The sequence below is a fragment of the Rhea pennata genome, chromosome 7, assembly GCF_028389875.1.
Source record: "Rhea pennata isolate bPtePen1 chromosome 7, bPtePen1.pri, whole genome shotgun sequence".
Taxonomy (NCBI): Eukaryota; Metazoa; Chordata; class Aves; order Rheiformes; family Rheidae; genus Rhea; species Rhea pennata.
Window position 1 is genome coordinate 30,843,381 of NC_084669.1, and position 21,480 is coordinate 30,864,860.

Below are 21,480 nucleotides of genomic sequence, written 5' to 3' on the forward strand. Positions count from 1 at the left end.
AGAGGAGGACACCTGTATAGTTAGGAGTGAAGGAGGGACAGGAAGTAACTAAGAAAACAGGCTAGTAAAGGGAGAGAGCTCAACAAATATGAAAAAAAACTTCCTGTTCCTTCAGCAACATGGATTACCAATACTGGAATAGCTCTTCTGTAAAAGCTCTTTCAGATTACTTGCACCAGAGCAACTACACAGATCAGCTAAAAATGTCATTTATTTTCCTATTAGCGGTCAGAATTTCCCCTCTTTGCACTGCCATTCTTGTCTGACTTCAACTTCTTACTTACTAAAGTAAAGCCAAAAAATAGTTTTATAATATCTTGTTGTTGTTGTTCATTTGTTTAAATAGCATCTCCTTTAGCTTCAGGTTCTGGCTTTTGATATGGCACCCAGGCAACATTTTTCTTAAAAAAAAAAAACAAAAAAAAAAAAACAAAAAAAAAATTCTCTATTAGAACACATAGAACTGACTGGATAACCCACTTGAATATACCAGTCATGAGTGACTGCACTGTTCAGGACAATATTTTAGCTATCTCAGACAATAACAACTCCTACATGCCTTTCATTTTATTGCACCACTTCAAGTCAGTTTGTCTCAGTAGAAGAGTTTACTGTTCTGTGATCATCATTCACAAGTATACGGAGACTCTGTCATTGCATCCATCCGCATACAATTACACCATCTTAAGTAACATGGCAATACAGCACTTAAATGATTAACCATGCCTAATATCCTTCTTAGACAGGATTAGGTCTGTAAAATTAATTAATTCTGCTTGCCTTCAGGCAGTCTATGCAGGCAGTAGAAGAAAATAAACTGCTTTCCTGTCTACATCAATTTGGAAAGAAAAGATTTATGCACACAATTAGGCCACTGGTGATGGTTCTTAGCAGTGCCAATAACCTGCAAATCTCAGTCATTTCAGTAAGACTGACAGATGCTCAGCTTCACTGAGAGTCAGTCACTACTGTTCTCTTACCTCTCGTACTTGCTCATGACAAATGAATCCTAGAGGGCAGGAAGGTCTGTAGGGTGTGAAAACTATTTTTAAAATACAGTCTTTCCAGATTATTTTCTAAAGAAAAGTTTGTTCCATTGTTAAAGGAGTATGAAGCTGCAGGGTGACACTAGCTCTTATGTAGCTGTTTCTCTCCCTTCTCTTCCCCTCCCACTACTGAAAGCAGACAGGCACTTATTTTTAAATAGAGAACACTGTGGAACACTAAGCACAATGTTCTTCTTCAGGGGGGACACAAAACTGTCCTCACCTGTCACCCACCTGACCAACTGGTACCCATGTTTTACACTGTTAATTACTCAGCAGTGATATGATCACCTGGACCTCCCAAAAGGAAAGAAAAGACAGCACCTCAGAAGGCATTTTTAAAAATGCCTTTAAATCTAAACTGTTGTAACACATAGCTCTGAGAAAGAGTAATTCCCTTTCTTGCTCACTGTTTTAAGAGGAAGAGTTTTTTCCTGGACAGAAATATGAGCAAATCCTCAATCTTGCATTGTGCTTTTGTAAGCAGGCCTCAGAGACCTTCAGTTTTCTCCCCTGCTTCCCAGGTGGAAAAGCAGGGGCAGCACGGGAACCGTCAGGGGCTGGCTGACAGAGTGCGGATCCCCAGAGCTTCAGGCCACAGCTCTATTCCCTAAGCCCAGGGTGCCCACTTTATGTCCAGCTGTGGCCTGGCTTAGTACTAGCAACAATCCTAGCTTTCCCTTGCAGAAAGGCCCTTGAAAACATGCTGAGGTAAGACTATAGACGGGATGAACAATCCTGGTATGGCAGACGCTGTCATCTTTCGTAGGAGGCCAGAGGCCACTCTGCCACTGTATGATTTGCAGCATAACAGAAGAGCATAGTCTCCACCAAGCAGGGTGAATCCTTCTGTTCTCAGTGGCACCCCATACTAACCTTACTGCTTGGGAGCTGTTAAGAGTATAAATGTGCCCATAGGTAAACCCTAACTGCCTGTGTGGAGGAAAACCAACAAGAGGAGGCAAAAAGATCATGCCACATCTGGTATTAAAAGCAACTCTGTGGTCCTTTCAGTTGAAAGGATTGCAATTTAGGCACTACTCTCTTGCACACTGGAAGCCTGGTCCCATCTCAGCGCAGCTGTGGATCAAAATCAGTTCATAGATGTGTATGACACCTGCTGGCTGCATGCTCTTCCCAAGAAAGGGATCTTCGTTACAGTCATTTTATACTCTCAAGACATTCTTGAGAAAAAAGCAACTATGTGCAGTCTTCCCTTCTCCTCTTGTTAAGACTGCAATTATGGCTGAGTTCACAGCTCACCTCACTTGTCTGCTGATAATGGGAATCTCTGATAGTTTTATTTATTCGAAAGATGCTAAAGCAAAAATAGACTTTATTAGAACATGATCATCAAAAGCCATACACTAAACTCTTAAAATTAAAACCTTTATGAACAGCAGGCATTCCTATTCCAGCTTTCCCTTCTCTTCTCCCCAAAACACAGTATGTTCATTTCTGCATGTCTACTTTTTCCATAAAGCAGGCTTCCAAGTCCAATTCCATTTCTAAAGCAACATTCACAATTAAAAATGGGGCCTCACTGGGGAAGATTTCAAAGCATTTAACTGACACTTCTGACACTTCTACTGCCAGCTGTGCAAAAGGGTAATTCTTCCATGCCTCTGGGAATCCAGCCATCACAGAGATTTACTCCAGCTCATCACATGCCCTCACAGCCCCAAGAGAATCATACAACCTTTGGGCAAAGTGAGTCTCCCTTAAGAGATCACGATCTAAAACCAGGGGTTCTTTGGGTTTTCATTTTGACTGTGTCATATACAGTGCAAGTGTCACAAGTCAGTCTTTGACAGGTGGCCTCTAGGTATGATTGAATCACTTTTTTTAAAAAACCTCAACTCTTCACAGAGCAGGATGCTAAAATGTCATGAGTAGGCCTACAGGAATACACAGGCATCTCTCCATCCTTACCTTCAGTGGGATAAGGAAAGAAATATCAGAACCATTAACCATGCTAAAATTAGTATAAACTTATGAAAGTGAATTTTTGTGAGCAGTCACTTTTTGTAACACTGACAGAACATCCTTCTTTGTCATTCCTATAGCACAAAGAACTCTTCTGCAAAAGGGATTATGAAGAAGTCCTCTCATCATCACAGGAACAGTAACACAAATACAGCTCTCTATGGAGAATGGAATATTGTATGTAAGAATAAGGGAGAGCAAATAAGGCAGAGCTTTATGGTTTGAATGTGAAATAGGATAGTTAAGATTTCATAAGCTTGCTGATGTCTTTGAATCATGACTGTTGCAGGGATAGCAATTTGACATCCATACTTTAACTGAATTTTTTTGTTAAGAAAAGTTTTCAAAGTAACATTGATTTTTTTTGCAGTGCATCAGACTTTTTATTTGAAATCTACTTATTTATCTGATTAAATCATTCCAGTATTCCTTTTAAAGACTTACGTAAGTGATCTCTCTCGTCACTGCTCTGCAAACTGATAAGCCTTATGCAGGTCATTTGTGGAGCAACCAGGACATGTCTAAAAGATCTGAACATTTTGAAATAAACTTGTGACTGCCAAAAAAGTAGGCAGGAGCTGCTGAGAGATACTGGAAAGCAGAGTTTCCAAGTCAAAAGTTACACAGACCTATCTAGTTTTGTAAGAGCAATGCAAGGACGGTAAACTTTTGCATTTGAGGACTATTCAGCATTAAAAGCTTTCAGTGAACAAAATTCAGGTAATAACAGCACTCCACTGAAACACCTTAAGATACTGCTCTGATAGAGGGGAAAAAAAGATGGCTATGAAAAAAAAGGACTATAATCAACAGATGCATTGGGTAATTAATTATTAAATCAAACACTGCTCATCAGCTACAAATGGAAGCCTTCTGCATAATTTAAGACAGTATTTTCAGCACTATCGAGTCTTCTGCTTGACACGTCGATTTTCTCCCAATTGTTGTACCTCCCTGACCCAAAAAAGGGAGAAATACATCCCTATCTTTGTCCTATATAAACATACAGACTTCACATTTAGAAGCAGCTATATACTTATTTTCTGGAAATAGAATTTTACATTGCTATTTGTAGTTCTTCTATTCCCTTCCCCCAAAAGTCTGTACAGACAGCAACAGAGAGGCCCTTGCCAGCAGAAAAGGTACAACACTATACAAAGCAGAACTGGAAGCTCATTTAAGACAGGCCGTATCATCATTTTTAAAAATACACAATCCAACCAAACATACTTCTCTGTGGCATCATCAGTGACAGGCTGTGCCTTGAACTGGTAATTTTAACATCTATATTACATTCTTTTTATTCAGTCCTAGCTGCAGAGACTCTCCCTTTTGCTTGGCCAGACCAGAGTGTACATACAGTTAGCTCACTGCTATTCTCCCACCTATACAAACTTGATGAAGCTTTCTGTTCACTTACTCTGGAGATGGTCAAGGGCATGTTGAAGTCCTTGCCGCCTTGCAGTCGGAAACCCCATGGTCCAGGTCCATTCAGAGTCACGCTGTAAGCCATTCTGTACCTCTTTCACTAGCTGATGACAAAGCACTGCAGAACAGAAGGATGGGGTAAACAGAGAAAGTGTGAAAAAAAAAACAGAATGAGAAGAGGGAAGGGCTTGCTATAAGGAAAGTATATTCTCTTCCTGCCTTGCCTGTTCAGTCGTGCTGGGATACCACCTAAGAATAGATGGAAGCTATAATGCAGATGCTGATATCCCAGCTGAGTAGGGCCCATAAAAGGTTTGTAACCAGACACCTACTATGCAAAGACTTCATGACTCAGAGGTCTAATATAGCCCCCAGGGACGGGGACAGATCTTTCTAGGCTTCCCAAGCCCCCCTTCACGTTCACTTACATTATGGAGATGGACAAAATATATTTTGGGGAAAAAAAAAATCCCATGTTAAAACCCCAAATATTCAGATTTTATTACAAACCTGTTGTTAACTACAAAGCCATTACTAAGCTAAGTTTCAGAATATATATTTATTACACAGTGATCTATAATGTACTACAAATAAGTGCTTTCTATGTAGATCTTTCCATTCATTACAGGAGAGGCAAAAAAAGTGTTTAGCTTGCTTTGCATTGGTCTGTTAAATTGAAAACCCTGCACTACATGCATTTACCATCACACACACAAAAAAAAAAAAAAATCCATACACTTGTGGCTCTTTGTTACATAGCGTTTACTTTCTCAAGGGAAACATAAAATTTATTCTCTTGGAATGCAGCTAGAAGTATTACCAGTTATTTCTAAGTAGCACGTAATTTCTGTGGCAAAGCTTAGTTACATCACATACCTGTTAGATATAATTTTGATACAAGTCTCTTAAACGACAGTTAAGCAGAAGGCTAAGATGACAAATAGCTAGCTACTTTTCTTCCTTATTTATTCCTGAAATATTTGATAGTTTCTATTGCACTTGTATTAGATGTTCCATAAAACTTCACAGCCCAAGTTTGGCAATGCTGAATAGCAGTTCTTCCTTAGAATGGGAAAAACTAAAATATGGAGAACAAGTGTGTGGGTGTGTGTGTGGGGGGTGTTGGCACAGCTATGAACATAAATGAATAGTTTCTGCTCTCATAATAAAGTTATAAACATTAAATAATGCTCCCTTCTTTCAAGTTGTTAATATGTACGGCACCTCCAGAACCACTCTACTGTTTTTCTCTGTAGCACTCCAGTTTTTATGCTCTTATCACACAAAGTAATTCCTCTTATATTAAGGTGAAAAACAAGCATAGGCTCCCCTCTGATTAGCAAAAAAGACGATCAAAACCACATCATGCCCTCGAGTCCAGTGCCTCAGCTGGAATGCGGACACGAAGCCTTCTTTGCTCACACACCTTAAATCCTAAGGTGCATGGGCTTATGTCTTAAGTGTCACAGAGAAACTGATGGTGAAATTACAGAGAGCAAACACTAATAGGGTTCCAGTTTTTACCTACGGAGACTGTTGATAATTTTTCAAAATCATGAGGCAATAAAAGCTTTTGTATAGTACTTATGGCAGCAGAAGTGCCACTTATACAAAGAAATAATCATGTTCTGCATAGACTAAATGACCTAGCTGTATTTTTTAAGCAGAGGTCCAAATTAAACTGCAGCAGCTCACATGGACTCAGACAGTGGAACTGGCCCAACCCAAAAGCAAAGCAAATGGCAAAATAGAGCTTGAAACAAAAATAGATTACTGCTGTCTTGCAAATGCCTCCATGATGCATCTAAATTAAAAGCATTTGTAAAATATTTCTATAGGAGACCATAATTAGTGAGGTCTGAGGATGACTTAGAGGAGGTGCTGCACTTTGAAGAGCCTTCAGGCCTGCCCAGTTTATTTAGCAGGCCTCTTCCTAAATCTAACACTGGATTTTTTTTTAAAGGGCACCTGCACACATGGAAGATCAAAGGTAAACTCCCTCTGCACGATTCTTTTTCTCTTCTTGGAATTCATTGCTGTTTTCTACTGCTCTATCTTGGCTCTGTTTCAAAGGTTCAGCAGCACGCGCATGCGCACGCACACACCCACGTGCACACAAAAAAGCAGGAGAAACAGGGCAAGTTATTGATTCACTAGTAAAGACATAATTGCAGGAAAAGAAGATTCAAAAGAGAGGCTGCATTTTTATGAATCACCAGGTGCAAGCAAGTTATGTTCCTAGATCTAAATCTTCACGTTAAAAAAAAAAAAAGAACTGTAATAGAACTTGCACACTCAGCAAGCTGAACAGAGCTAAATATTAAGAAAGAGCTGTTTAATCAGACTTTGTCCTTCTGTCTCTTTCACACGTGTAAGATGACATATGTTTATTTGTTTATGATGTCTGAAGGGGCCCATGAGATCCTTCAGGATCCAGAGTGTGCTATGAAACTACAGTGGTAGCCTCATTAGGGGCATTACCATTTGTATAAAATGTTAAACTGAGCTCACTTGTTCCCACTCCCTTGGTTTCTCTCTGTATCCACTTGAAATTTTGGCACTGCTCAACACTTTTTTAAAAGAGTGTGAGAATACCATTGTCCTGGCCAATACTCTGCTTCAACACCAGGCAACCTAACACCCGCAGCTCTTACTTATGCCCACATTATCACTACCAAAATTCTCATTTTCTAAGCCTTTGAAGTCCATTCCCTCCTGTGCAGGTTTCCCTTTTGGCTTTGTGCTGCTTCACATCTCTCCTGTCACAATTCATTTCCCATCTATCCTCTTCCAAGTAAGTGCTGTGCCTAATAATGGAGAATTCTTAACAGCTCACACTGTTAGCTCACACTGCACTCGCAGATCTGTTTGCAGGGAGTACTCAGCACAGGTCCCCCCTGCCTTCTGCAGACTCCTGCAACAGGCAGTCTCTTGAGCAGAGAGCTGGTGATGCAAGATTCACCCAGAAGACCTGCCCTGTTTTCAAAGGTACAGATCAGAGACACAGTGCTCTTTAAAAAGCCAGCATCAAATCTCCAGCACGTGCAGAGGGAACTGAATTGTTGCAGCAGGTACAGTGCCATCATAGCTACCAACACAAAGCCCTCCAAAACTTTCTAGAAAAGCCAAAGGTGAAGTAAACTGTGTTTACATACAATCCTCCTGTTTGTAGAAATTAGTGATGTTTAAATTAGGTTTTAGTTGCTTCATACTTCTTAGCATAACAAAATACTGTTCCAAAAATCTTTTTTTGTTTGCTCAAACAATAGCATTTGATTTTTCTTGGGGTGGCCTCCTTCCTACATTTTCCAGCTTAGTCAAAATCAGTGACGTACTTTTAGTTCCCTCCCTTCAGACAGAAGCTCTGCTGAGTCAGGTCAGTGGCGTAAGAAGTAACATTTAAAGAAAAAAAAAATCCAAGAGCAGGGTGACATTTTCTCTTCAGGTATCAAAATGAAGGATTGTCCAGAGTTCATAAGGTCCCCCAGACCTGTCCCTGGCTGACTGATGGGAACAGTTGTGAGGAAGCTGGACGGCTGCTGGGCATAACGGGCTCCAACTGCCGGCAGGCTCCACAGGCAGAGATCACTGCCACCTCCAGCGAATGGCTTGGAGCCACAGCAGAGTCGTGCTTCCACAACTACGTCAGAAACACTATGCAAGAGGAAACAATTCACATATGCTAGGAGACCATGTTGTTGTATTATAGTGAAACAACCTCAGGAAAGCTACAACTGCATGCTTGGGAGTGCATAGCCATTAAGTGAATGAAATAAAAACCACTAGAGTCAATGCTAAATTGAGATGGAGGACACAAGCCATGGAAATTCCAGTTGTTCAAGTTGCTACCACTTCGTTAGGCTGACCACATTACTCATCAGCTATATTTTAGCTGCAGTGCTAGGTGTACTTCTAGGAGAGTCTGTTACTGCAGTAAAAAAAGCTGTATCATTTGTACAACTGAGCATTTCAGAAGTAGATTACTTGAGAGTTTATTTGACTTCCGGTCTGCAAAAGACCATACCTCTTTGGCACATATTTGCAAAGTCATGACTTCCATAATATTTCCCTTTTGATAAATAAAGGACATAATCTTTCGAGGGAATAAGCTATTATTTCTTTTTGATTAAAAGATCTTCAATAAACTGGATATAAATCCCTTAAAAAAAAAAAGATAAAACACCAGCATTCTGCCTCAGTTTCCCTCATCACTGCCTCCCTGTTATTCCCTGTGTAGCAGCAGTACAAAAAGGCATCATTCAGTTTTAGAAAAAAATGTCTGTCACATGTATTCCTACACAGCACCCACTAAGATTATTTGCACTCTTCCAGAAGAAGAAGGAGGCAAGGGGGATACATTGGGAGTATGTCTAAAGAAGCTACCCCAGATACAGACACATACAAACGAAGAAAAACTCACGTTCTGAACCAGATGGCTAGTATATGCAGTCCTAGATTTTTCCAAAATTTCAGATTAACTCAACATTAATTTTATTCCACATGGAATAACAGGGGTACAATAGCTATATTTGGGGTGTTATATTATGACTGATCTTCATAGCCATTTGTGGAACAGAAGAGCATGTATTTACTATATATGGGCTAATCGGTACTAAAGAATTTGAATCGGAGCCACTAGAGAGGCAAAAGCCTTTTAGCTCAGAATTCATATCCTTGCCAATGTCACACTGAATACAAAAATAACTACCAAGAGCAAATATTTTTCCCAGTAGAATTTTAATACTGCTTCCACAACAAGAGTATTCTAAAGGGCAATAGAGCTCAATTCCATCTCCTTTCCTTCACTGCTGAGCTCTGGACTAAGTCCAATTAATCCTTCTTGTACTTCCTCATACATGTTGTTTCACCCACCATTTAATTGCCACCCTTCAATTCTTACAGAACTTCATACTCCTGAATTCCTCTTAGATGACTCTTTGTCAAGTTGACCTAAGTCCTGTACTTTACTCTTTCTGTAGGAACTACATTTTCTATCACCTTTGGCTTCACCAATTTCTGCTTCGTTGTTACCTTTCCAGTAATGCAGTTTGACGGTCCCAACAGAACACAGGATTCCTGGAGTAAAATAACGATGGAATACTATTCCCTCCTGTCCACAAGCGATACGATGTCTTCAGAAATGCAGCTCAGCTTTCAGTTTGTCTGTTTGCTGCTGCTAATATCACCTTACAGACTTGCATCCAATTTGTTTTCTCTCACCTCCAGATCCTTCACCAATACTACCTTCACCATTACAAAAGATTCACATTTTAGACTTTTTTTCCTGCTAACTAGTTTTTTTTACTGCCACAATCCTCCTTTTATTATTGTAAGTGACAGGTAGACTCTAGTGTAGCTAACTTACACCTTTAGAAGATCGAAAGACTTTGGTAACTATGCTACACTGAAAGCCATACCTACAGAGAGACAGGCTCCTGCAGGAAGGGAAAAGGTAGTCACACTTCTTTCTTCCTGTATTACAAAAAGACTTAAGTGTATGTTACTGAGTTCTCATCTTACTAAGGTCTCAGTTACTGTTTTTAAAGATTTCCACTATGGCATTTAACACTTTTGTGGCACCTACCTTTCCAAGAGATTTTATATGTAGATATAGATATTCAGAGACATATTTTAAGATAGAGAACCCAAAACATCCATTATTTAGGTAACACTGTCATCTCTTCTTTACATAAGCTAGCTACAGCAGTTAGGTTATCAGCTTTAGGTCACAAAATGAGTCAACTGGAGAGACTGGATTAAAATGCACAGCTCAGTTTCTAAAGCAGGTGGCTGCATTTAAAACAGAAACAGAAGGCTGCAAAATGCTTTGCCATTTTTGTCTTTATGCTTTCCCAACTCTAGTCTAAAACCAGGAATGCAACTCTGTGACTGCTTTACTTTGCATCTTGTTGCCTAAGATCCCACTGACTGTTTTGTGACCAAGCGTAAAGCCAACCAACCAACCTACCCGAGCCTACGTGATGCACGGCTGAAGAACCCACGTGCAAGCCTTGGCAAGCTGCCTCTGGCCACACACTTGCGTGCTGCCTTGCCTCTGGCGGGCTGGCACAGTGTGCGCAACACGGCGCCGTGGCGAGACCCTGGCGTCAGCCTCGTCTTCCTGCTGCACAGCTCCTCACAGGCCGCCGTGTTCAGCGAGGCAGTGGAGCCTCCCGAGATGAGGCTCCTCACGCTCACAAGTGAGCAGGACCCAAGATTAACCTGCGCAATTCCCACAAGTTAGACTGCAGCCACATGACTCACCTACCAGTCTCTGCCCTTATGGAAAAGGCTTTACTAGGAAACGCTTTCCACTAGGGGAGCTGCCAACTCCCCGGCTAAAGGCAGCACGCGGCTCCCCTTCTACAGTCTTCATTTGCAAGCAGCACTTGGACCGTGACTGGCTTCGGCTGGAAAAGAAACTACGCTGCCCGCGCCGCGCCCCCCGCCGCGGCTTCGCCGTTCCTCGGAGCCGGGGCTCAGCGGCCGCTCCGAGCCGAGCCGAGCCGAGCCGCGCCGCGCCGCGCCGAGCGGCAGAGCCCGGCGGCACCGCGGCGCTCCGCCTCCCGGGCCGGGGAGCCGCCGCCGGCAGGAAGGCGATAGGACAGCGCCCCCGCCGGGCGCCGCGGACAGCGGAGGCGAGGCCGCCCCGGCCGGGGCGGGGCGGGGCCTCGCGGGGGACCGTTAGCCGTTACCTGCTGCGCGCGCCCAACCGCTCCCAAACACCCGCTGGTGAATTCAAACTTCACTTGTTTGCTTGCGGTCCCCAGGGTCGGCGCGCGACGGCCGGGCGGCAGGTGCCGGCGCCGCGGGACTTGCCGCGGGGGGCGGGGCCTGCCGCGGGGGGCGTGGCCTGGCCGAACCTTCTGGAAAGCGGCGCGGGCGGCGGGCGCGGTGGTGGAGCTGAGGTACCCGTCTGGGGCATGCCTGGCTCCCAGCCTGTGAGGAGATGTGTGAGGGCGGTGGGTATCAGAGTTTGGTCCAGATGCAGCAAGGCACTTTAAGTGTGTGCTTTAGTGCGTCGCTAGTTAGGAGCCTGTGGGTGGCCCTGGTGCCTTTTACTTGCCACAGGAAACAGTGTGAAACCTTCTGTTTCCCATGCTGGAAGGAGGTAGTGGCATATATGTATATTTTTTTCCTATGTTCCATAGGTCTTACTCATAGCTCTGAAGAGCTTCAAGTTTTCTTGGTGTAAGATGTTACAAAAATAAGCATAATTTTTTATATATATGCACATACATGCAATTACATGTTACATATATGTAAACAGCTTTAAAATCTTGTGTTGGCAGAATAGGAGAAAAAGACACAAAAAGGTGCAGATTTGCTTAAGAAGGGATGTGTGGAAACATGAGTGAGTGAGGCCACCTCCCTCTCACCTCCTGCTGCTTCTCCCCATTACACCACTTGATGGTGTAAGGTATGAGACAATTTTCGGAAAAAAGAAAATGAACAAGTTATTCACAGCCTGAACTTTGGAGAGTATTCTTATGTTTTATATTTTACGTTGGAAGAGCTTATGTCTGCTGATCGATGTCAAGAATCCCACTGCTACAAGCATCCCCTCATCCAGCAGCGCTAGGTGAATTTTTAAGTCATTTGCTCTTAACTGAACAAAAAGTATCTTCTAGAAAGATAGCTGTTTTCTCAGTATGATGACTGAGCTGCTGTGTTACGAGTTTGTTGGGGGCAGGGAGGAGAAATGCTGTTCCCTGAAGCCCATTTGAGCCTGTATGATGCCCAATCTGAGCTGCATGGGGATTCACGCAAGAGTGAAAACACACTGCGGCAGCCCCAGCTGTGAGATCTACACCTGAGACCAGAGTTGTGTTGAACTTCACTCCGCCAGAAATCATTCCCACATTCACACCTGGCAGAGAGAGGTGTAGAGACCAAGCACATTTATTTTGCTGACGGTAGCTGTTGGCTTAGGGGTTGCGCCAGAGCAGCCACGGTATTAAACCACTTGATGTTGCTGCTGCCCGTGTGTTTTGGCTCCTTCAGCACCAGGGACAGGCCCGTGCAGGGGACACTCCCCGGCCCCCCACATGCCGAGCTTGCCTTGGGGCTTGAAGGGGCAGTGCCGGCAAGGTGCTGCAAAACCTTCCGCAAGCATTTTCAGAGCCACACGATGTATGTAACTGTCAGTGTTCACAGGCATGCAAGAAACGTGGAGATAGCGTTACTTGTCCTTCCACTGGATCTCAAATGTCAATGATTACAATGCCTTTAAATGAAGGAATCCTAAAGCGCTTTACATTTCACAGAAGGGAATAAATTCAACAATGACATCGTTGAAATACAAAACAACCATTTTAAATATGTCCCCAGCATGGCTCTAGTCTACTTAAAAGAACTGCAGTTGGGATTTGGTATTTCACATCCTACGGCATCTAAAGTCCCTTTATCCCCTGTGTGTAACATGGCTAAATACTGACTATGTGACGCACAGTAAGTGGTGTCTTTTGGCCCAATACACAAAGTGCATGGACCAGGCCAGGAAATCATGATCTAAGGTATTCATGTATTTATATTTGGCCAAAGTTCATATACACGTGGACTGTGGCTTAACAGTGGTAGTGATAAGATTCTGCTGACAAGTCAGGTTACATCCCCTAAAAAGGAAACATTTTGCATCTTGCAAAATGACTACGTTATTTTTTGTGAAGCATTAAGGATAAATTACTAAGAGGCAGTGCAGTTTATACAAAAAGACTGTCAGACATAAGGCAGAGGGCAAATAGAACAGATTAGTTGTAGCATGGATTATAAAAGCAAAACCCTTTTAACTGTTTGTTTAAAATTGTGAAAATAAAATAGGTAGTTGATGTGGAAGGACATTAGCATTCTAGCATGCACCAGTCACATATTAAACTTGAAATAAAATTTCAAATACTTATTGCTGAGCTAAGTTAATGATCTTGGAATAGTTCTGTGAAACAGCTTCAGGATCACCATCTAGTACAGGAAGCTGAAGACTGAGAATGCCAAGCCATCCTGTGCTGACAGTCTTACTTGCTTTCCACAGAGTAGCTTAATGGTAAATTCAGCTGTGCATTTTCTTCTGTGGCTGATTCACTGTGATTTGTCTTTGACCTGTTAGTTTCAGTCCAGCCTTGTCATTTTCTTTCTTGGGAAATTTGGATAATTCTATCGAGCATTAATTCAGGCTTTTCCACAAAATTTTCTCCAACTTCTCATCACAATCTGATCTCTCCAACTGTTGGATTAGCTCTTCAGCCTTAGAATAGTCACAGTAGAATTGTTTTTCTTTTTTAAAAAAATCTTTCACATTTTTCATAAATTTCTGCAGTAAGATTTCATCGCTGATTACCATTACCAGGCATTTTGATAAGCTGTCTACACAATCAAGTTGTAGTAACTGTAAACTGGTGGTGCCGCCGTTACTGATGGAAATTTAAAAGAACGCCAGCTGCCCAGCACGACTGGCCTCTTCAGCTACTGAGAGTTTCCTCTCCCACCAGTGATGGTACTATGAAAATGAGTTGTAAAGTGGCTTTGCACCACTTAGTGCATCACTAAGTGTGGACCAGTTTCCTCCCAGGTAGTGCTTTCTACATCTGATCTCATGCTCTGCCTATCTGACAAGGTTAAGGTTCTGAGTACAAAAATAAACTGGTGATGTGTGGCTTTCTGAGAACCTCTACTTTGACTACAGCAGTAATACAATATTACCTTTTGTTTAGTTTCCACTGGGTAGGTCTTATTTCTTCATGGTGACTTTAATGCGATTATTCAGACAGACATGCTCACTTCTAGAAGACTGCAAATGTGAAATAATTTTGCAGTGTCATTTATCCAAACTGTATCAGCTCCAGTAAGTTAAACCTTTTTGTTTCCATACCTATTAATCCCTCAGATCCAACAGTAAGTGTTTCAATCATTTTTAGAACAAAAATAAGGGCTTCATTTTTAGGTGATTGTGTTTATGACTTAGCACTTCTGACTCATTATTCTTTGCACGGACTATATATGGGGGCATGGGATTCACTGGTCTGTTTTTCTTTTCATTAGTGATGAATAAGCAATTTACTAGACAACTGACAGGTTTTCATTTCCCTTCTGATAAAAGACTGAAGGAATTTCTCTAAAATGAGTAGTATAGATGCATCCAATTAACAGTCTGATTCACATGATATTACAGCTTAATTATTGGCGTTGGCAAAGAAAGCTGCTGAAGAAATCTAATAGTTTAGACTTGCTGTTTTGCAAAATAACATAATTTTGTAAATCTTAGAGAAACAAATCAAGCACAGCTCATATGAGAATCATCTTGATAGAGTGGATCTATCTTACTAATTTTATTCTTGTAAGACAGAGATTCATCAATGCCATTTGCAGTCTTATCTTACCAGTTCTGAAAAGCTCCTAATGCTTCCCACCTGAAAACAAAAAAGCATACAAAACAATTTCTCAAGTTCTTATAGAGTTCAGTAACACATTTATTAATTACAGCTCCAGAGTTTTACACAAAAATAAAAAAGAAGTCCGTCTATATAACCTCCTAGAGCTGTTCCTATTATTTCCCTGAGCTGCTTTATTAGCATAACATTCTTAGTAAAGGGTCAGAGTTAGGGCAGTGGGTAATTCAAGATGGACTGTCAGCAGGATGGACCCCAACAGCACAGTTTGACTTGTAGCCACTGCCATTTTCAAACTGGGGACCAGTCCAGCCTCAAAATGTCCAGAAATCTTGTGCTCCAATTTTAGACAGGAGGACAGCAGCAATTCTCTATAAGTTGAAACTTAGCCAGTTTTCATTCAATTTGTCCCAATAAAATTGGGCCTCTCAATTGTATCTCATTGTTTAGCTATAAACAGTCAGTTGTAAATACATGTTATCTGTATGAAGGGAAGAGTATTGTGAATCTCTTCCCACCTGTTTCACTCAGTATCTCTCTAGATCCTGCATGTTACAGGTCAGAGCTGATCAGTCTGTCATTGCATCTTCCTTAAAGCAGCCACTGCTAATCCTCTGAGTATGGAAAAAAGGTCACAAATTGGAACCTTTAAAAAAAATGGTAATTGTAATATAAATACAGGTTATAGTAAATGATGTTACCATTCACAGATAAACTTGGGCAGTTAGGTAAATTGAATTGTCAACACAGACGTACTCAATGCCTGTCTGGCCCAGAACTGTATATATTTGATACCTACCACAATGTGGTGTCACTTGAGTGTCAGTTTTGCTCAGTTTGATTGCCTGGTGCCTTGATCTGATGATTTGTTCAGCTGAGCCTATTGATTCATTGAAACAATATCTTAATTGTGATCTCTGAAGCCTAGTATAACCTTAGCTAAGAAAATTGTGAGCTAACTGGCTGTTGCAAATAAGGACTTATACTAAAAAGTTATGTGAGCATTAAAAGATACATTACCAGAGCATTTTAAAATGGTTATTTACAGATAAACATCGTGTCTAGATTATCCAATGAAGAAAAATTGCCCATCTCACCTACTTTAACAAATGAGAGGAACAAATATTTTACGCTGTCGCTGATATGAATGTATCAACTGCACTGAAGCAGTAAATGTGTAATAATGGCGAGTGGAATAACCCATGCTTTTCTGAGAATTCTTCATCTAACTGTAAATAGAAAATGTGAACTGGCTAAGCAGCTTTTCTCACAGTGCCCTGGAAATAATCCTTCGGGTACTTTGTTACAGACAAATATAATGACTGTAAAATGATCTTGACAATTACTGAAGAATGGCTGCTGAAATGTGGATTTTTTCATAGGGTAGCATTCCAGTGCCCCAACTTTCAACATCCCAGGGAGTTTTTTTAACACGGCCCCCTCAACAAATAACTTGGAGTAAGCTGTCATTTTGAGTAGTATGTCTGTTAAAAGGGAAACAGAACTAGACCAGAAGCTAATCACAGCAGTTTTCATCTAATACTATTTATGCTAGCAATCCATCCTGCCAGCTATGTAAATCTACACAAGAGAATATATGCAAAAAGAAATGCTTGCTGCTCAGCATTAGTTAGGAGACTGAAGCCAAACTGCTCCCTCAGAATGCTTTAGTTGAGACTTGCCCATTTAGTAATGATTCAGCCAAAGTCTTCTGAGTTCCTTTTCTATTCCTTTTTTACTGTTTTCTGTTGCACCAGCAATAAGGGAGTAACCAAACTCAAAGCAATCAGAGATAGCAGGCTAAATACGTCATCATTCCAGTGGACGTGGATTCTGGTGGAGCTGGAGTTGCTTTGGTCTCCACACTCAGTCTTCTTAGTCTTCTTAGCTGCTTCCTCATATTTCCTTGTAATTTCCAGCTATGAGCATGGTGTATGGTTATATTAACAATAATTTTTAACTCCTGTGTTTCATACATTTACCATATATATATATGGATTCATGATCTCCAGCTGTAGGAACTTCAGCCATTGAATGTAGGCCCTTTGGCCTATCCAGCAGTTCGATACAGAGCTGCTCACACAATTTACAGATAGCCGATGTGTTGCAATAAATACTTTTGGCAGAGTCACTGAAGGCTTATAGCTAAATTAAAAGGGCAGGGTGAGAGAGCATGCTGGCTGCCACAGTCTCATCTGATCCCTAATGAACATGCTGCTTACTGATTTTTAAATAATAAGGCAGATCAAACTGAATTAAGTCACAAAGGTTTGAAATGATGGTGACGTGCCATTCATGTTTTTTCTCAGAAAGGCAGTTCAAAGATTAGTTTATTGTGAAACTTGACAGAAGACCTTGTGTTAATGTTCCAATTTCTATTGTAATCTATTTTCGTATCTTTATGATTTTCTGAAACATTAACCTCTGGTTCTATAGTGTTAGTTAGATGATCTGTTATGGACAGTACTGACGTCTTCTATAGTTTAGTATAAATCTTCCACTTTTCATTGATTCACAAATTAAAGAGTCTACAACAATCATCTGAAGTGACCTCTGGCATAATAGTTTCCATGAAGAAAGTGAGGTTTAGAGGTTGAGTGACTTATTTGGGATCCACTGAACAGCAGTGGATCAGATACAGACCTCTCAGTCAATCCTGACTGAGAAGTTAAGAGCTCTTTGGTTTTGGGCAAGTCAATTTTTCCTAGCCACACTAGTGAACTAGAGCAAAACTCTAGCTCGGAAATCAACCTTCAGCTTTTGGGCAAACCACATTTTGAGTATATGTATCCAAATTTTGCAGCTTAGCCCTGTCTGTGCATTAAATCATCCAGTTTAAAAAAAATTGATAAAGTGAGATAATCTGAGTAGTTTATACCTCTCTCCAGTTATATACAGAAATGCATCATTTTCTCAAGCCTAAAAGTTTCTGAGACCTAAGATACTGAGAAATTTAATAGCTGACTTAACTTGATTGTCCCAAGTGGTATTTTTTTCCAATCCAAAAGGTGTGCAGAAAGATTGTTTCTCAGCTGAGAAGAAGAAAGATCTGTAATACCTTGATGGTCAGATGTAAAATATACAAATCATGTAAGAGCAAATGGGAATTGACAGATGGGCTGTGCAATTTGCACTTGCATAATGTTCTTGTACAGTAAGCAGAATGAAGGACTGAGAAAGAAAGGCACACCATGTCAGAAAAATTCTCTGAACTGCCTCTTTTCAATCACGATAAGTAAAAGAAGCAGACATGAATTTAAGACGTAGCTTTACTGGAGTTTTCAATAACAAAAACTTCGCTTAGCCTCAGCCAAGCTTTCCAGATGACTTTCAGTGGCCTAAAGGAGGACAAATGGGATACTAGTTCAGAATCCTATTATGTGAGTAACTTGATTCATTTCGCATATGTTTACAGGAATGCCAGAGTCAACAAGAAGAGAATTCCCAGACAAGTCAATAGGAATGTCATTTATCTTACTTTGTTCCTCAGCCCCTTCACAAGCAAGTTTGGCTATTGTAGAGGGCCCAGAATGAATGTTCCAATGAAATGCATGTTCTGCGATGAGCTTTTTTCTTTCGATGAGACCTTGCCGGTTGAGATTAAGTAAAATAATAATAGCCAGATTATAATTGAAGTAAAATAATTCTACTAGAACTGGTGTTTCCTAAGTAGGGCCAAGCCATTAGCTCTTGGAGGGGAGGTAGCAGAGACAGACAATTGCTACAGGTTGGCCACATGTTGAAATAGAGACATGATGTTGTCTTGTCTTGCCAAATCAACAGATGTTTTGGATGTGTTTTAGTTAATTTAAAGTGAATATATAATGCTTGGGACTGCTGCATTAGCACACAGGTAAAAGCTTAGGCTTGGATTTTTAGATTCTCTGTTGCTGAAGTTACACAGAATATTGCTTGGACTAGTAGGACCCTTTTTCAGATCTCTGTTTCCATTCCTGAAGGGTCCAACACTGGGGAAGGAATACTGCTATTGCGAAAACCTGAAACAGGTAGGAAACTCTGATCACTAAGGCACAGAATATTTGATAGGAGATGTAACTCTGTTGCCAAGGGTTTTTTGTTTTGTTTTGTTTTAATATTTTTAACTGGTAAATTTAGAGCTAATCTGAGATCTCTGTGAAGTGGTTTAACTGCAATGATTTTCTGTCCAGAGAATCTGCCTTGACAGAGTCTCTGGACAGATGAGAAACTGCATTTCTCTAAAACCCAGCCTAAATAAGGATCTCCTCAAATGGCTGAAATGTCATGCAGTAAGTCCTTAAAGGGATCACACCATTCTTACCTGTATGGCTATGCTGGTAAAGTATTTGGCCCTGGCTTTCTGTTGGAGAAAGCAGCACATCAGTCTTGCTGAAAACCAACATTTTAAGTTTCCTAGAAATGGCTTCCAGTGATGTTGGGCAGTCAGCTGTGTTATTTTGAAAACTCTTGCAGTAATTTTATTTTTAAAAGCTATAATTCAGGCAGCTCACACTATTGCCATGTTCATGACCTGATAAAATAAGCAATTGCCTTTATGCTCTGACCCAGTGAAAATGAAGCAGGTTCAGCTGTGAGGGAATTCTTTCCATTTCAGGGGGCAGTACAATGAAGGGAAGCTGCCAGATGGAGCTCTTTAACTCGTGCTGTGGCCTCCTTAGCCACAGCATTGCCTGTGAAATCGATATGATCTGACTCTTACCCATGACAAAAATCAAAGGGGGTTGAGTCAGTGAAAGAGGCAAGAAGAAGTCTAATAAAAGATGGTAACTCTCTACTCCTTTACTAGTAACGGCCTCCAACAGGAAAGGGGAGGGAGACTTTTCCATATAAGGCTATTGTATTTCATAACACTTCAGAATTCCCTAGCTTATTTACAATCACTTTATTAAGATGCAGTGCTAATGAATATCCTAAACTGTTTTCTTAGTCTTCCTTTGCTTTTGGCCATCCTCTAAAGTGACATTTCTGAGTAAAGCAAGAATTAAAATGGTTGTGATTTATTGAAAGGAAGCTTCACAGGATGTTTCTTGGAGATTTCATGTTTTTTAATTCCTTCTGTCAAAATAAATGGTCCCTGTACTGCTCTAAGGGAAAACTTTTTGCAGTCAAAACTACATGAAACTTATTTCTCATCTGACTGAACATAATGATCCAAGACTGAAAAGACTGGCAATTTTTTTTCAGATGAGGAGTGATTTTCAGGAGGAATCTATGCAAAGAAAATGAACAACCACTGAACTACCTGATTTTACAGCCTCAGCCCTGCACTTCAGAGTAAGCATGAGAGTGTAGCTTCCTTTTTACTTCATTGAGCAGCAGCAGAAGGTACATTTTAACCAGTGCATCTAGTAAACCAGCACTTCAAATGAGACATACTAGTACACTCTAAGGGATTTGCTGAATGCCCCTGCTACTCAGATCTGATGCTTTTTGGTTAAAAAAGAGAGAAAAATTTTTCTTGGTTTATTTTAAAATCTATTTTCCTTAAATATCTTTTCCTCTTTATCAAGTGGACTTGCATAGCATGTCAAATACAGGCAAATAAGGGAGATGTATTACTCAAACAGTGATGTATAGCATATTTTTTGGGCTGTTCTCCCGTTGCGCGTGTACAGCTATGTCCAGTATTGTGTATATTAATACTACCCCAGAAGTCTGATGGAGAAACTAATTTCCTCAGAGTGACAACTCAGCACTGTGCAGATACATGAGGAAATCTAGAGCTTTGTGATGATAATCACATATTTCAGGCACTGGAAATGCTGCCTTAATGTTTTTAAGAATATAGCTTCTTCCTGCCTGCCTGCTTTTCCTGAGCTTCACTATATTCTTAATATTTGTCATCTTGGAATTCAAACTTTCATGAGTTGCCCTACTTTATATCCTTTGAAATTAATGGAGATACTTAAGTTTAAAATGATGTGCATGATACTAGAAGTTGTCTTGAAAAGAATAACCCAGATCTGGAGAGGGCAATAACAACTGTCTATGAGATATTCACAGCAAGCTGAACTGAACTTAAATTTTTTCAGGGTCTCATTCTAGGTAACATCTGGAGAAAACTTAACATTTTGTTGATTTGGTAGTGGTGGATCCTGTTGATGTTACGCTTGTGTTCTGGATGATATTGTTCGTCAATGACTCCCTTCTTCAATTAGTGATTTTTGCCCCATTAATAAAGAACCCTAAAAATGATACTGCAATCTGAGTTTGATGTTTCTGGTCTCAGAGAACAAGCTTTACCTATGATAAAGCATTTAAAAAAATGTTCACTAAATATTGTTGCTTCCAGTCCTCTTTCTGTCCATTGCTTCCCATCATTATAACTTCTGTGCTCTTCCATTTCCTTCTCACCTCTATTTTGCATCTTTTTCGTGGTACCCTCTAAATAGTACCTTTCCTCTTTGTTTCTTGGTTGGTTAGTTCGATTCAGCCTTCTCACTGTCAATGAAATACTGCAGATAAAATCCATGTAGCTTGTGCAGGCACCTATATTTCAGTTCAGAGTTGTTTCTGCATAGCCTCTATGGATCCAGGAACTCTTTAAAGAAGAGAACATACTAGATTCTTCAGCAAATCAAGTGAGCATGTAGCAGGCCTCAGCGCTCCTTCAAGGATCCCTCTCTGAAAATCCTCCT

The 21,480-nt window shown here is 40.7% G+C and overlaps 1 protein-coding gene across 14 annotated transcripts in view; it reads right to left on the reverse strand.

The window, feature by feature from the left end:
- The window catches only part of LDB3 (LIM domain binding 3), a 122,431-nt gene extending 111,261 nt beyond the window's left edge, over window positions 1-11,170 (reverse strand). For 10 of the 14 annotated variants that reach the window (XM_062580306.1, XM_062580303.1, XM_062580302.1 and 7 more), the window contains exons 1-2: window positions 4,685-4,726; window positions 4,453-4,578 (exon numbers count right to left, since the gene is read on the reverse strand). In XM_062580306.1, coding sequence (XP_062436290.1) covers window positions 4,453-4,545 — 93 coding nt within the window. In that variant the 5' untranslated portion in view covers window positions 4,546-4,578; window positions 4,685-4,726. Of the gene's footprint in view, window positions 1-4,452; window positions 4,579-4,679; window positions 4,747-10,724; window positions 10,814-11,155 lie in introns of those variants that run through there. The other 4 variants (XM_062580298.1, XM_062580297.1, XM_062580296.1 and 1 more) reach the window with 4 other exon arrangements.
- Window positions 11,171-21,480: the final 10,310 nt, after the last annotated feature.